We start from the raw sequence: 17,525 nt of genomic DNA, 5'->3' as shown, positions 1-17,525 counted from the left end.
TACTTGATAGTTAAGGGAGCAATGGTTGGCGTGAGCGATCGGCAGGAAAACAGCGAGACAACAAATTTTGCATCTTCATTCACGTATATGTTTGCCGTCTGCAAGTTCGAGCGCGTGGATCGCCTCAATTTCGACGTCACGCTGGTTTTCTTCGCGCGAAGCCGGCTTGCTCACCGTACAGAGAACTTCACGCACCATCTCATTGCACGCTGGGGGATAAAGTATCTATAAAAGAAAAGACAAATAAGCGACAGACGTTACAGCACTGCATCTGAGGGCTCATGCGCGCGCTTCATCGATGCGCGTCCGTGACAGAAACGCACGTGACTAAGACCTCCGGCTGTCGCCGGAAGGTCGTTGATCGAGGTTGAACGCACGCTATGAGTGAAGGACGCGCGTCCTTTCAGGCTGACAATGCTTATCGGTTTGCAGACAGTTACAAAGGAAGGAGAGGCTGCAGCGTGGAAGGAAAATTAGACGTTGTCGTATGGGATTGAATTCTGGGGTTTTACGTACGTGCCAAAACCACGATTTGATTATGAGGCACGCCGTAGTGGGGTCTCGATCCGGATTAATTTTGACGACCAGGGGATCTTTACCGTGCCCGCAATGCACGGGACACGGGCGTTTTCGCATTTCGCCCCCACAGAAATGCAGCCGCCGCAGCCGGGATTTGATCCCGCGACCTCGTCCTTAGCAGCAGCGCAACATCATAGCCGCTAAGCCACCGCGATGGGTGCTGTCTTATGAAACACGGCATTGGTGTGACTCGGGAAAGACGCTGTCACAACTAGGTCGCCTTCGCGTTGAATTAATTCTCATATACTGATGCAATACTGATACAGGTACTCTCCAATCCCCATCTACTCACACTCCACTGTTGAGCTGTTGTTGAAATGTACAGTGCTCACGGATTGAAACGCGACAATTTAGGCCTAACAAATTCGCATGCTTTTGTTTCCACCATCGGTAGTTTGTGTGACATAGGCGCAATCTCGACTCGTACGCTTAGATCTGCGTCTGCGTCACCTTTCGTGACCAGATTCGAAGCAACATGGCATGGTACTCTCGAGTGATTGCACAGAAGGAGTGTTCTACCAAAAATTTGCCTGTCACGTTTCAATCCGTGAGCACTGTACATCTTTCCTGACATCAGTTCCTGGCTCATGCATTAGACAGAACGGTGAACTGCAAGTTTCACGATGTCACCGATAACCCTAACCGCAGTGCACAGTGATGCCCAAGTGTAAACCAATCTTGACCATTGCTACGTAATCATTCCTTCGGTTGTATGATTGGGGTTACTGTGACACACGAATACGTCGCAGCAGAGCTGCTTAGCGCAGTTGGTGCTGTTGAGTCCCTACCTTATTACCTTCTTTTTTTTTTACTTAATGTTTATAAGAATTACTAAAAGCCATAGCTAAAGCACCCGGTATATACCGGAGAAAGCAAGCGAAGCAATGACGACAACAAGAGAGAAGAAATAGTGTGGATAATTTTTTTTTCTTCTTTTTATATACAGGCTCGACAACAGGCCTTACAAACAATCTTCACGGCGCCATGGTCAGAAAGCCAAAGCTTCGAGGGCGAAACGCAGCTGCAGTCCTTGGTGCGGGGGCTTAATATGTATACATGCTAAGTACAGTTGTGGCTTGGTGAGCTTTGCTGTCTGGTGATTAAAACGCGTGAGTGACTAGCGTGCATGTGAACAGCTGCGAAAAACAAAACAAAAAAAAACTATTGGCCACCAGCGCGGACAAGAACACGAGCAAACAACTGCAGGGTTCGCCCGCGGTGGCGACAAGTCAAGGCTCAACGTCACGACCGTGTGAGGCACGGGGAAGCTGTTTTTTCGCAGGTATAAACCGACTCGCCCACGTGACCACAACAGTGACGACGAGACCACCGCACTCAACATGCGTAGCAAGATTCGTATACGCAGACGGCCGCAAAAGTTAACGAGACATGGGATTTGCGAAAATGCTTACTTTCCATGAAGCATGACTGCACATAGCACCTCAAGTTAAAAGTTTCAGTAGCTTATGTGGCCTTTACGTCGATGCATTAAATTAGAAGCACTGTCCTTTAACAGGGTAGACATTCACTCACATTGACCGTCGAAACTCTTTCCCATAAACTTATGTGGAACACTGCACACCTCTATAGGCCAGATAACTTTCAAAACCGCGACGGCACGCACGGTGAAACTGTAGCTTTAGACAGTGAGGGCGGCCGTCTCTTTACATGTGTTATTGCAAATTATAACGCTACTTTCCCATTATCTTTCTTTCTTCTAAAAGTTCACCTGCCTGCACTTCTTAATTTATTCATTTGCTCCGATTAGTTCCCGTATACAAGGAAGATGCCATATGGTCTGCATACCGTGCCTGTAGGGGTCAAATCTTGCGACGCAGACACAAAGGCAAAAGAAGCCTCGGTACACGTCACAATTGGTAGTCACGCAGGTGGGTTCATTCTACCTGCAAGAACAGCGTTCCCCAGGTGTAGGACGTGTGTGCGAAAAAAACTTGAGTCACAGCGTATACGAGAGGCATTGCACTGTACAACGCGATGTGGAACATGTGGGTCCCACGGTGACAAGGGAGTCGCGGAACAATAAGAACACGTGCCAAGAGCCGAAGGGACTCTTTCTTCCAAACCCACCGCTAAAGAACGGAGGGAAATATTTTGTACATCAAACTCAACAAGTGTAAAACACGTTCGGCTCAAAGCATGCACGCATATTAACGAAAGCAGGTCACAACAATAAGGTAATATAACCAGAGCGTAACTTTCATTTAACAACGGCGTAAACAATGTCACATCTTTGGCATAACGTAAGTGCTGGCATTAGTCGTCCACAAATTGTCTTGCGCAGGTCTGAGTATTCTTTTTTCTTTCGCCCATCCAAAACAAATACAAGGACGCACAGGAACAACCGCTGCAAAAGTAGCTCTCTTCATGAGCGAAGTGTGTCATCTTATCAGACTAAAATGCAAGGTTAAAGTAAGCACTAAACACACGGAAAGAAAATGGCTAGTTGGCTGTGCTCCATTCTGGTCACTTGCGCTTAGAGGCTAACACAATTCACAACACAAAGGAAACACAACAGCTAGATGTACAAGCGCATCGCAACACATGGCGCATGCAACATACACAGTGTCCTGACATTCCAAGTCCATTCGTTTATGGCACACATAAAAGACGTTGCATCAACTTTCCTATAAAGCCACAACACTTCCGGAGACAGGCATGCATTCCTCACTCTCCTGCGACCGAAAGGGAAGGCAAGTGATCTCCCTCTGTGGTACGTGGGAACTCCGTGACATCCTCGCTTTTCGACAGAGTGCAAAAACCAGAAGCAGATGTTGCAATGGCGTGGGGTGCCAATAAGACGCTGCAAAAAAACCGCGCAAGTGTCGAAGGCCAGGTTGCAGCGCCATTTAAGTTATCCCAGAACACCTGTTTGTGACGAGGGCCGGTAAAGGGCAACTAACTAGGTAAACGTAAAAGGAAACTCAGCCAGCGCTACCACTTTTATAATATGATAACCCAGCACAACAGAGGCAGCAGGAAGTGTTGCTCGAGCCATAGGCTCGTAGGTTGCGCGGAAAAGCTAAGAATGTGACACTGTCACAACGGCGCTAATTGGGCAAAAGACCGTCCACGTCATGGCTTAATTAGGCAAAAGCGATTTCCACCCACTGTAAACAGCTGTTGCGGACGAATCTGTAGAGCCTTAAGAGGGCAACCACACACACCCTATCTCTGGCGTATTTTCGCAGTGGCGTTACACGGCATCGGTGCGTTCACTTTACGCAGCCCGATAAGCCCATTATCCACTTTTATCAGCAACGTCAAGCAGAACGTTCTGGCGAACATAACGCTGACATTGCGCAGAATAAAATGAATACCACGCCGACATCTGTACCCTGTCTGTGCCTTGCAAAGCCTTAAGGCCATAATGGCTTGAAAGGTATGTACTCTGTCAAGCCTCTATGGCCTTTTCTTTGCGCTTCGCCATTTGTACTTTGTGTTTGAATGCTGAAATATATGTGCGATATGAAGATTCAACTCTGTCAAAGCCACGCCAGAAACTCGTCGTACTGTAAGCTGCGTATGGCTGCCACGTTACAGGCACATAATGCGGCTGCATGTTGAATGTTGTTTCAGCCTCATGGAGCTCAGCCCAAGTGAAGGTGCTCTGGTATTCTAAAACGTAGCTTATGTCTTCTGGTGTCTTATGCTCTAACAAGGCCTATATAGATTTTAGGCACACCCACAACATTTTCCTTTTTTTGTCTGTACAAATATTTCCCACCAATACTTGTTGCTGGGCTTGTCGGTTCATACTGTATTACAGACCAAAAGAACTATGGCCACTTAGCACAAATCGACATAAAAATAAGGGGGGGGGGAGGGACAAGGTAAGCGCTATTCTTGCAGTCCTAGCGCTCGCCTTGTCGCTTCCTCCCCTTATTTGTATGTTGATTTGCGCTAAGCGGCCACAGTTGTTATGGTCCATAATACACAAATATTTCCATAGGCTATTTAAAAACATACGAAGCCGTTCCTGCTTCTGTAAAAATAGTGGTCCACGTTTCCAAGTCGATAGGTGTGACACACTGGCTTCACATGAGGCTCGTGTCGGACACTAAGCCTACTACTTTCTTGGCACTGTTTTGCAGCTGTCTAAGAAGTGGTGCTTAATGATCCAGGAATTTTAGCTTCTAAGAGCGACAGCCTTGTCAGAAGCACAATGGGTCATGACGATATTCCTCGCAGTTAATGGCCGTGAGATAAGGTGGCATTAGTTAAGCAAAGTGGCAGTCACAATGCTGAATTATGCAACGAATGCGAAGAATTAGAATAATCGCTGCCGAATAAACTGTAGCTGCAACAAGGCACATCGCCTCTTTTCCTTTTTAAGCATCATGTAAGCCGCGCAACTACCATTCCCGACCGCTGGAACATGCTGTCGTAAGACAGCGGGAGGGTGGACAAACTGGTTTCACTAGGCACGTTTCACTTTAACCATGAACATCAACATCGCTTGTGAACTGTGTCGCCAGTAAACCAGACGTAAACATGCTCTTGTGCCAAGTGTCCCATTGCGCCAGTATTGAAGTTCCCAGTAGGTGAAGCATTGTTGAAACCTTGCTGATGTTTCTGGAAATGTACTAGCGTTCCACCCTCAGTGATTGGCCCGAGGGAACAGCAATATTTCACTGCAGAATTTGAGGCTTAAGATCGAGAAAGACTTCAGAGGGCACCGGGGTGATAGTCTATCTTACGCGGACTTTGTGACAAGAGACTTGATCCCGGTCAACCCTAAGAACCCTAAGGGGAACAAAGATAATGTTAAGAACAACATCTAAAAGCCTTCAACAAAGGCTAGTTAGTACAGCCTGTTTTCAGTTTGCGGGGTGGCACTGCACAGATAACGTATGTACATAATGTCTGCTCATGGTTATCTCGATTTGAGTTACCTGTGAAACGACGCTTACAAACCCAAAACTAGAAAGAAGTTTGCGCGGGGCACAATGGCTTCATTTTGCAGTCGGCGTGAAAGAAATAAAGGACGCTACAAAGTTGAATGCTCAGGGGCAACAGCGTTTGAGCAATTACAGGCTGACAAGAGACAAGCAACGCCTCCACTAAACATGCGCTCAGACGATGTGGGACTGAAAGGGTGGGCAGTGAAAACAGTCAAGCTGTCACGAGTTCACAAAGGCCAGCGCATACGAGAAGCTGTTAGGGCGGTGCACCCTGACTAGGTCAGCCAGGGTTCGTTAACAAAATAGGCAACAAAAACGAAGCTATAGCGGAACAGCGATGCATACCGTGGCATGATTCAATTACAACCAGAGGGACACGGACTAGAGCAGCACACGAATATAACAATGCATACACTCAAGTGTTCGCACTGGCGAAAGGGGCACATTGCGTGGGAATCAAACCGGTAACACAACAGCGCTTCCTCATCGTTTTACAACTCCACTTGCGAAACCCAGAGCAACTACCGATATACATTTGAAAGTGCACAGATGGCAGCGTCTTCCGCTTACAAAAAAAAAAACGAATGAGAAGTGAGCATTCAGCATGGCGTTCTAGATCGCATAGTGCTCGCTGATGTCTGAGGTCATGCGTGCAGCTCCTCATAGAAGCTGTGCGCAAGATTCTTCGTTAAGAGAATGTGGATACCACAGCTCGCTGCTAGGGCGCCTCGGTGCAACACCAGAACCACCACGGTGCACAATGTTCGGGCTCCTGGAGCAACAAACGAGTCGACTTTTGCACTACCAGGCCTGGCGTGAAAACAGCATGGCCATGCTGCATGATTATCTTATGGTTCATGGCCGACATAACCAGCATGATCACGTCAGTTCACTAATTGACACCTTGGCTAAGAGTGCATACGCGTTACAAGCGGTGTTACCCGGTACCACGTCTAAGTGAAGGTTGGTGTACTGGATCAACATGGTGCGTCACCTGTAGTACTGTTTTCACCGAAAGTCAAATTATCGCAAAGGCGCGCACCCACGAATTATAACAGTAAGGCCTTTACACTTCGTTTTCTGGTTGGCGACGTCCTGTCAGTCAGTTTGAGCAAGATGCAAAGTGTTTTGAGTATTTTGAGCCAACACGGTGAAAAGTCAGCGAAGCCCTGGTGAAAGGCTGCCGCCATCCTTCCACTACGACGCTCACCGAGGCACCCTATCGCTCCGGAAACCAGGCCACGCGAGACAAGTGAGTGCAACATTGCGTAACAGCCACAATCGAGGATCCCTGTCGAACAATGAGCATCTGCATTAAGCGCGGAAGCATGTGCATCAAAGCCATTCGATCCATCGCTACGAAGACTAATTGTACCAACGACTGCATCGAACATGTTTCCAGCGTATTCCAACAGATGGAGCAGCAGTCATTTATACGCATAATCCAATGGATTGGATGGTTTCGACAAAAATGCGTTTCCAACAGCATGGACTAACAATGCCACAAACCAGGCACCCGATCACCTTCTCCGACTGCAACTCGGCAGAAGTGAAACGAAGCAGTGCGACTCGTTTTACGTGCGCAAGTCATGTGATCAGCTTTATGCCAACTCAAGTTGTGTCCATTCTGCATGCCAGAAAAAAGAAAACAAATAAAAGTGATTACGTCATGCACTGACTCTCAATATCACTTTTGCGAAGTCACGTGAGGAACATAACAGCGTTCTGCTATAATGCAGTTCGCGTTTTGTGGTTTTCCAAGTACGCCACGACTTAATAACTTTTGATATGTCTAGTCTCCTTATGAAGCGAGAAATCAGACAGATTTGATGACAGCGTGCCGTCAGCAACAAAAAGTCAGGTTTTTTTTTTACTTTTAGTTGACTGAAATGTTTCCGCAGAAAGACAAGGAGCTATGGTATGGTGTGGGAATCCGCCATGATTTTCTCCATTGATCCACTCATAGATGACAATGGTGTAACTGCTAAGCCAAGCAGAGTAGACATGCTAGTGGGACCCAACAATATGGCGGAATTCAAATGTTTTTAGAACAACGTTCCGCAACTTTACACGGAACCCAATTTTGACACTGAACGAGAAGCCGTTAAAGTTCGGAAACCAACTGCGTATGAAGGTTTGCCGCTAGTGTGTCAAATATAAATCGATTAGCTACTTTAGTAATCCGGTATAGACGTATCGTTGCATAAAACATTCCGAGATCACTCGTGCAATGAACAAACGTAATCATCTGCGTTGTGCATGTTGCTGTTATTGTGTCACACGTGATATGTTTAGAAGGGGCTTGAATTAAGTTGAAGTAGCTGCAAAGGACTGGACGATAAACACATTTATCGCGGTGGCCTTGCAGCGGGGGCAGTCAAGTTGTTGAGAGACGACTTCTCCAAACTGTTCAGCGAGACACATGGACACGATGCAATCTGTACATCCCAGTCTAAATTTGTAAGCCTTGAAATTTGGACTACTCAAGCCCGATCACCCACTTCAGCAACAGGTGAGGGTATTGGTGCCATAAAAAGTGCGCTAGAAATATATACAGTGTGCATTTTCAGCGTTCTCATCTAAATTGCCTGAACTCTTTTCTTGCTCCCATGTAAAGGACAAGGCATATTCTGAACAAGCAGAAAACACGGAAAAGAATGTTAATGTCTGCGAGGTCTCCACTTACAGTCCACTGCAGTTAAAAGATGTTCAGCCGAGACAAGAAAACGTTGCACTTGCAAGGCCATGGTTGCGCACTGAACAAATCGCATCTAATTTTCACCGTACCCTCTGTATAGTTAAACCTGAGTGTGCACGCTACACAAGCAAGCGTCAGAATTTTCTAGTTCCTGCATCTCGGCCCTGCCTCGGAGTAGCTCTGCTTTTCACTAACTACACGAACTCGGCCCACTCATAAGCACTTTGGCATTTAGGTTATCCTTTTTTTTTTTGTGACAGGCCGTAACCATTAACAGGCAGTCTTAGCGCAAGTAAAAGCACATACTTCGACGACCATACCAGCGCTGTCCTGGTCACCTGCTCTCTCGAACATTCCGGTGGACGGCGGGGTCAAGCTGCTTACGAAAAGCGCGCTTTGCCCAAAATTTTTGACCAAAATATTGCTTTTGTACACGCGAAATCCTGCCTTTCTCCCTTTTACACAGACATGTGTGCATCCACATATACAAGCACGCATACACACCGAACAAACACACGTAAGTAGTGCAATTCGAGAACTCATTCCACCAAAGAAACTGAATCTTGACGATTATCCGCACGGAAAGCGCTCACAACCGGGGAGGGTTGCATCTCGTCGGAGGTCCCAGTGTCGCTGGCAGGTCGCTCCCATGGCAACGCAACAGCAACATCCACAATTCCCTCCAACAATGATATGCATCGTTACGGCTCCGGAAAGATAAGGAGCGACAGCGAGATATGCAGCAATCGTTTAGGCTACTTTGGTCCATGCTGAAATTTCTGCGCACGACTGTTTACCACGCTTTCTAAGCTCCTCGCTGTGCAGACATTGCAAATCGAACCCACGACCTGGGTACGTGCCATCAGCGTTTGGTGTCCCTTCGCTGCGTCGTAGGACCCGGAGCGATCTTTCGACGAGCGTCCTTTGGTTGGTGAGCGGCGAACATCTGGCCGTTGCCTGAACGGCGTCAGTTCCTTGTAATGACACTGTGAATGTTCGTGCAGCACGAAGCGGCAGGTGGCGCCACCTCACTCATGCCTCGGTTGGCCCGGCTGCGGACTGGCGATTGGCTGCGTGGCTGCAGCGGTGGTGCCCGCGTCGCCTCCTCCTCCACCGCCACAACTGCTGCTGCTGCTGCTGCTGGCTTCGTCGGTGCTGAACCAGTGTTTCTTGAGGGAGACGCTCTCGCGCAGTGGACTGTGCACTCTGCGACAAAGAACAAACAGTATGGATACCACACACATAAAGCTTCCTACACGAATCCATCGTAACACTATCTATATCCAAAGTGCACCCAGTCCACCTAAGGGGTTTTCAAGTCAACCCTGAATAGAAAGGTTTTCGTGTGTCCAGTTAATTCACTTCATGTTTCGAGTTCAATTGTTCGCACCCAGTTGTATCACGACGTGCTACATCAACTGGCTCAAACCTACACCCACTACTCTAAGAGGGTTTCACCACCACCATCATCATCATCACCATAATCTTATACCCTTCAGGAATAAGGCCTAGCTCACCCAGCGATCTTCAGCTACGCCTGTCCCTTGCATTCCTAGACTCCATCCTACGCCTTTAAATTTATTGTATTACTACTGTCACTCCACTTTGTTACCGACCACCCTCAAATGTGTTTCTCTGCGGTTTGTATAATAAGACATGATTACTAGCGTAACAAGACAGGGACTCAAGAAAGAACATGGTGCCACACTAGCGCGGTCCTGTGTTCTTTCTTAGTCCCTTTCTTGTTACGAGCGCGGTCCTGTGTTCTTTCTTAGTCCCTTTCTTGTTATGATAGTAATCATGTCTTACTATGCTCGTTACCAACTAGCCCAACTTTCTAACCTGCGATTCACACAGTGCGTCACTCTACAAATTACATGACTTGCCCCCGACTCCATTTCATGTTGATCTCAGCCAGAATATCAGCTACACACGTTGGCTCTCTAATCCACACTACCACTGTCATTTTTCGTTCCATACCTTACTCAATGTAGATTTGTTATACGCTCCAAATTTTTGCCCCATTGGTGTGTAGTGACTGTGTTCACTGATATTCGCCGACAACTGAAGATAAGAAACATTGGGCTCAGTCCCTTGTTGATTGGGAAAGCCAACAACCCCCAAAAATGGAGTGCTGGTGGTGCAATTGCTCTCCACGACACAAGCAAGCCGAAATCGTGCATTGTGCTAGGTTGACATTATAACGCACCTAGCTAACCAACCAACTAGCTGACTATCAATCTACTGGCAGTAAGGCAGAACAATAAGAACTTACGACATACTAAATCACCGTGTGGAGCGCAAAAATTGTCCTCCATCCGACTGTAGCACGAACCTACAAAGGAAACCCACATGGTTCTCAGAAAGGAAGATTCGCAGTTGAAGAAAAAAATCATCCTGAAGCTGGGATTTTTTTTTTTAACTGCGAAGGTTTCTTTCCGAGGATCCCGCATGGGTCACCTTTGTAGCTTCGTGCTGCAGTCGGATGGATGCCAATTTTTCCATCTCACTAACCTTCCTCCACCTAGCAGGCTTCTGCAGAAATCACTTGCCAAATCGCACCTTATGAACAGACTGTTAACACTCGAGCCTCCCATCGCCACAAGCCGCACCAAACGCGTGCAGTCGGGCGGAAAATTGCGCGTGTTGGACAACTGGTGCACAAATTTTGGTTTACACTGTGTCCACAAACCGTACGTAGTGTGTAAACCAAAATGTGTGCACCAGTTTTCCGATATGTGCAATTTTTCGCACGACCGCACGCGTGCGGTGCGGCTTGCAACGATGGGCGGCTCGAGCGTAAACAGTCCCGAAGGGGATGCTTACCTGCGGCGCGCTTCGGCAACGTGCGCAGTCGTGGTCTGCCGAGATGCACCGCTCGAGGAAAGGCCAGCACCGCCTGCGAGACGTCGGCGATTAGGCTCATTCGAGCACAGCGTCTGCTCGCGGTTTGCTCAGTCTGCTCAATACCGAGCCGAAGTGAGTGACAGGGATCTAACAATGAATCTCCGCAGCAACGGGATTCCGGACGCAGAAGCAATGCAGTTTGCCGCGTTGAGAAGAGGCTTCCCTTCAGCAGTTATTTAAATGAATGGTAAAGAAGAAAACATTTCCATTGGTATCCACTGCAGGGAATTTGATAAGGTCTTGTTGTATTTAAATGAAAATGTCAACATATACCGAGTGTAGGAATCAGGGCCCATATTCACAAAAACTACTCACGCAAGAATTGTTTGTAAGAGAAAGTTCCAGCCAATCCTGATACTGGACATACTCTTAGCGAAAGCATCTGGCCAATGGCGAAAACACTTGCGAACTATATGCTTTGTGAATTCAGCCCCAGTTTTTTTTTTTTATTAGGGCACCGATTGTTTAGAAAAAGAAAGCTGTTGAAAACCGGGAAAGAAGAATGAACCATCAAGCTAACAACTCAACGATAAACAATTATATTTCAGTTCTGCAAACTGCACCTAGTGAGACATTTAAAGCAGACAAAACCGATGTATTACACACCGCACTGGTGCATACATCTCATTTGTGAGTAGGTCATTTGTAAAATCCTCGTAAGCAGTGTAACAATTTCAGGTAAGCTGTAAACTCGCGCTTCACATTCGTTCGCTTTTGAAGTTCCAACAGATATGCTATTTACAGAAATGCTGTATATGTTATTAGAAATGCAGAAATGTTTTTAGTATATAGTTATAAATTTGTTAACTTAGTGTTTAATTTCTTAGAAACTTACCAATTTTCGTCAATTTTCGCAAACACAATAAGGCCGCGAATCAAAATTTCCTTTCCTGGAGTCGGTATAAATTAGCTTTCTCTGCTAAACACAACACTCAATCAAATCAACCAAGCAGTTGCCCAAAGAGAAGATTTCTGCATTTTACACGTGTTTGACTCGGGGTCAAGTGTGTGATGTTAATGTGTGCCTCACAAGGCAGGGAAGGTGACCGACGGAAGAAAATTCCTGCGCTGAACGAGTTGCAGGCACGACGAACAAAACTAGCGAATGGCCCTGAACTGCCTTAAATTGCTTGCTTGCAGCGCAGACTTTGGATGCTGTTCTGGACAGTCAAATTCCACCATATTGTCAAATTCGCCACCTTGTCAGCTCAGATTGGTTGACAACGCGGCTAGAGCCTCTATGATTGGCCAAAAATGCTGACATAGCGGTACTCTGCAGTGTACAAGAATGGACCCGGCCCTGAATGGGTGAAATTCGTATTAATGTCTTTTTGTCTGTTCCAAGCTTGCCGACATGGGATTCATTCTGTTTTGGGGAGCGCAGTGCTCAATTTTAACGCAGACTTTCTGACAAATTGTGTATTTCTTTTTCACATTGAAAATTGCGTCATCTTCAGGCTACGAAAACATTCTATACCCGTGCTCATGAAAAAGCTCGTACGCTAAAATTGTTGGTAAGAACTAATGTCGGGCCAGTCTTGATGCTGGGTGTATTATTAGTCAAGGCGGCCGGTCAATGGCATAAAACAGGAGATCAACATTTTGTTGCAGTTCTCAGAGCCCAAAACAAACTGCTTGCATTTATTGCTCAGTACCAAAGCTGGCTCAAAAGCGCAGGAAAATTTTAAGGCGAAATCCTTATGTCTCATCATTCAGTCGACCTTCAAAGTCATTGAGCGAAAATGCGTCGATGACACGAAAGGTACAAAAACTATCATCATCAATGGCTCATACCCCCGTAAGTAAGCAAGATGGATGATAAAGATGAATGATAAAGCGAATTAAGATGGATGATAAAGCCAACTAAGTGAATGACTAAGCGAATTAAGTGGATAAGTAAGCAAAATAAGAGGGATAACTAAGCGAATTAAGTGGATGACTCAGACGAGTTAAAGCCAATAGAACTAAGACTGATGACTAAGCAATTTAAGAGGGCGACTAAGCAAATTAGACTAATCGAATTAAGAGGGATGACTAAGCGAAGTAGACTAAGCAAATTAAGGGGGATGTGTACGTCATGTGTTTGTCTTTAATGCATCGGCACTTAGGCTTTCGCCTTCAAGTCATCTTAGGGATAACATTAGAGACCCTGCGAATTTTTTTATTTACTGAACCCAATGCAGTGATGTTCTTATTCGCACACTGAAGTAAATCTATTAGGTACTCAGTGACAACCTAACAATTCAGTACAAGTTCCACACAAAATATAAATAAAATAAAAACAAAAAAAATGCGCTGTGCCTGCTCTCATTGCCGCCGCTCTCCAAAACAATGCTCACAAGAGACATTGATAGTGAATGAAGTCCGCCTCCGCCATGATGTCATGAAAATGAGGAAACGCAATTCGCTTGCATATCTATAGAAATTCTGCATTGGACAGCGGAATTTACCACAGAATTTTTAGGTTGCAACCGACAATACTACCTTATGTTTGGCTAATATTTATCCCATATGAACTACAAGATAGAGAGCTTGAAATAATAACCGAAATACTGTAAGATTCGCAGGCGGTCAGCATAGCTGCCTATGGAAATGAGGAAGCTGTGCAAGCTATTTACTCTTTTGATTGCTTTCTATCGACAAAGGTGCTGACACATTATCAGGACTCTGGTTCCATTCCCAGCAGTTACTATCCAAGTGTCGATATATATATATATATATATATATATATATATATATATATATATATATATCGCGTAATGCAAAGACATGGGATCGTTCCCCACCTGTGGACAGTTGTTTTTTCATCCATTTTCATTTCCATTAATTTATCATTTCTTTAATTCAATTAGTAAGTACAAGTAATTTTCCCTATGTTGTCCTTGGTGTCATTGTTTGTTGGCTTCTTATGCTGTGATTTATATATATATATATATATATAAGGAAATTGCCGCGCAATATGATTACTTTTCTTTGTTTTGTTATTGCCAGTGATGCGACGCCTAATTGTTTCATGTTCCGAAGCCCGAGTATTTCCATTGTCTGGTCACATCAATGCGACACAGTGTTTTAGATATTGCGCTATTATTGCTTTATTTGAGCGAGCCTCCCACTCGAAGCTTCCAGCTACATTACAAACACATTCATTGTGCTATAAGACTGTCACTGAGAAACTTCCGCATCATGGATTTATAGCGGACAGCCCAAAGCAGCTTCAGTTCTGCTTTATCAACCGCTACTGTGCTTGTCACGATCGTCGCCGCCGAGTTAGTCCATTTCCTTGTGGCCACAAGTTCACCCAATAAAGCATTTCCACTTTTTCAGTTATTTGCACTGTCGTCGCCTCGTTCCTACACCGCGTGACAGTACAGTCGAACTTCGCTATATCAAAATCGCATCCTTCATGAAAATACCTTTGTTATATCGAATACAGTTGAACCCAGATATTTCAATTATTATGTATATGGAACAGCTGTAAAATCCCCTTGAGAATTGCGGTATAAAATTTTTATTTTATATATAGCGAATTACCTATTGACCCTTTTCCCCACGCTCCCGTGGGCGCTGCCATGTTTGATCACATGGTGACGCGTCCATTATTTGCTTCAGCTGCCTCCGTTACCTCCGTGTTCACAATGGATGTGCATGACGCCCGGTGCGGCTCAGGAAACCTCCGTTTCGACGCATATCGTAGATGGTGGCTTTGTGCATGACACGAAGCTTTGGCCATAGCTTTAGAGGACATGTAAGTGCTTTCAGAGCTCATTACGCCTTGTCCAGACGGCGCGAGCAGCGTATACGGTGCTTGTATACTAAAAGCGGGGCTAGAAATGTATTCCAAGCGGTCCAAACTTCCCGCAAATGAATTAAATCGGGATCAGTTGCTCTTCATTCCTTATTTGGCAAACATTTTGAAGCAGCGGCTTTTCATGTTTATGACTCAGTAAAGTTCCTCGGTTCCTCGGCGTGCGGCCACTATCTGATTGTTTATTTTCAGCCTAATTGCTCGCGGGTGTGCTCTGCTGCAATAGATTTGTTCTTGCTGTGAAAAAAGCTTGGAATATAAATGTTCTGTACTTTGTGGTAGCTTGTAGCAAAGACGTATTATTGCTAGCTGGTCCCTCGCCTACTCTATGAACTGTCACGAAACGTTCAGCTTCCAACATTCGTGTCTTGTCGGTGTAGTCGCTGTCACCGATGCTTCGGCACATTGATTCAAGTGTGCGCCCATTCACTTATTATAGATACGTTTACGTTGGCGATAGGGTGGGTGTAAGTTTTCATGCGAGTAGGGGTGGATGTGTATAGATAACGTGCGAGAAACTTACTATGCCAGTAAGTGGCGCTACTCCCTTTTGTAACGAGTGGTACTCACTCTTAGAAGCCGATGTTCCGGAGTTAGGTAATTTCTTTGGAGGTTAGCTATACAGCACAGGTGGATGAATTATCTGTTTTTATCCTCGAGGAAAGCCGTGCATCGCGAAGGGCAGCAACACAGGCAGTCCTTATGTAGCAGCGGCGACACAGGTTGATTCCATTCCTTAATATGCGAAACACTATTTTTGCAGCGAACTACCGTACAGCAGCATGAACAACATTTTGCAGCATGAATTGGGCACAGTGCATTAGCGAACACCCAGTTGCATTTCCAACAGCTGTTGCACAGTAGCTGGGCAGAAGCAGTAATGGTTTCGTATTTGTGCACATTCGCTGAGGCAACGCATGGCGCGCCGCTGAAAGCGCCATCTCGTTCCTCTTGAACAAACTGCTCCACCAAAAGGGTCAATACAGATATATCGAACTTTTTTGTGATCCCCTTCACATCTGATATATGCGGGTTCGGCTGTATTCGTTATAAGCATACATTCGTTACATGATGATATCGACCATACATTCAGGAAAGCTGCCAATCGGGCACGTTGGTACTGATGCATGGTGGAAAAATAGCGCAACACTGGGCGAATACAGAATAGGCACACCGGAGCTGACATTAACCATGCACGTTTTAGATTTACTTCCGTATATGCGATAATTCGTTATATGAGACAATTCATTATATCTGTGTTCGTTATATCGAGGTTCGATTGTATTTCTCAGTAATTCATGGCCCAGTAAGATGTACTATGCTTGTTTTTTCGATGTGAAAATGGATCCACTGCACTTCTGGAGCCTCAATCTTCGAACACTGAGGAAAAAAAATAAGGGACGGCTCACCACTCTCGTCATTCGCTGGTAGCTGTGGTTCGCTTGAAGTGCGAGCGGGCGTCGCCAACAGGTGGCGCGCGAGCAGCGAGGGTCGCGCCCCCGCTGCCGCGAGCTCCTCGAGGCTGGCGGCCCCCCACGGCGCCTCAAAGAACTGCCGCCTGAGTTCGGCCATGTTGCAAGCCTTTGACTGGGCACTCTGCAACAGCCATAGAATGAACGATCGTGTAAGAAGGTGGTATAATCAGCAAACACGACACCTAGACTCAGATTGCATGGTTGCGGAACAAACAGTATCCTGAGTCTGGGTTATAAATGAGTGAGCACGTTAATTGACAGGCGGACACTAGTCACAACGTCCACGTCTAAAGTGTCTGCACCATTCCTCCGCTTTGCACCCACTCATCCACCCTCACAACGATTGCAGCAGCTCACGAAGAGCCACAACTGTAAATGTCATTTGCACTCGGTCACTCTTAGCCGACGGCTGGCTCGCCCGTTCATTCATTCATTCATTCGATAGCTCGCTCGCTCGCTCGCTCACTCACTCTCACTCACTCACCTCACTCACCCTCACTCACTCGACTGCAAGAACGCGACTGCAAAAACAGTGTCGCAAATTTTCCCACTCAATCACTCAATAAACTTAAGAACACGCAAACGACTTTCAAATGCAATCGAAATGTCGTTGGACATTCTAAATGGAACAATAGTTGAACTGCGTAGAATTAGATCCACGCATTGCCCATCACTCACAGTAGGACTGAACCGCCCTATTCACGGTCCGCGTTAGAGATACCCAAGCCTACACTTTCAGTTGACCGACTTTCGAAAGAAATTCTCCGCGACTCGTTCACTGTTCTCGACCATTCTCCCTGGTGAGATGCACCTGTTGCGAAGAGGAGGAAGTGCTCATGGTGCTTGTACTCCAGGTGTCGCGCGTGCAGCTTCGCGCCTCGACCCTGCGGGCTGCGGCCCTGCGAGGGGGCGGCACGGGCGCTGGCTCGGCAGCGTCCTCGGAGGCACTGGAAGGTGCGCCGAGCCTTTCTGCGCCACCGCTACTGCTGCTGCCGCTGTTGGCCAGCGGTTGCTGGCACAGGCCACTGCCCTCGTCACTGGCCTCAGATTCAGCGTCCTCGGAGCCGCCACCGCTGCACCACTGGTGGACTGTGCCACCTGGGAACGTACGAGTGAACACCGCTTGAGAGAGAGACAAA

General features: G+C 46.4%; 1 protein-coding gene across 3 annotated transcripts in view; it reads right to left on the bottom strand.

The window, feature by feature from the left end:
- Positions 1-1,476: 1,476 nt before the first annotated feature.
- The window catches only part of LOC119433272 (rho GTPase-activating protein 45-like), a 248,965-nt gene continuing 232,916 nt past the window's right edge, over positions 1,477-17,525 (bottom strand). For all 3 annotated transcript variants that reach the window (XM_049658783.1, XM_049658782.1, XM_049658781.1), the window contains 4 exons: positions 17,198-17,484; positions 16,321-16,507; positions 11,026-11,098; positions 1,477-9,405 (listed from right to left, as the gene is read on the bottom strand). In XM_049658783.1, coding sequence (XP_049514740.1) covers positions 9,228-9,405; positions 11,026-11,098; positions 16,321-16,507; positions 17,198-17,484 — 725 coding nt within the window. In that variant the 3' untranslated portion in view covers positions 1,477-9,227. The remainder of the gene's footprint in view (positions 9,406-11,025; positions 11,099-16,320; positions 16,508-17,197; positions 17,485-17,525) is intronic.

This window comes from Dermacentor silvarum, chromosome 11 (genome assembly GCF_013339745.2).
Source record: "Dermacentor silvarum isolate Dsil-2018 chromosome 11, BIME_Dsil_1.4, whole genome shotgun sequence".
Classification (NCBI taxonomy): Eukaryota; Metazoa; Arthropoda; class Arachnida; order Ixodida; family Ixodidae; genus Dermacentor; species Dermacentor silvarum.
The sequence above is the reverse complement of the archived record's forward strand: the minus strand, read 5'-3'. Positions and strand labels throughout refer to the sequence as shown.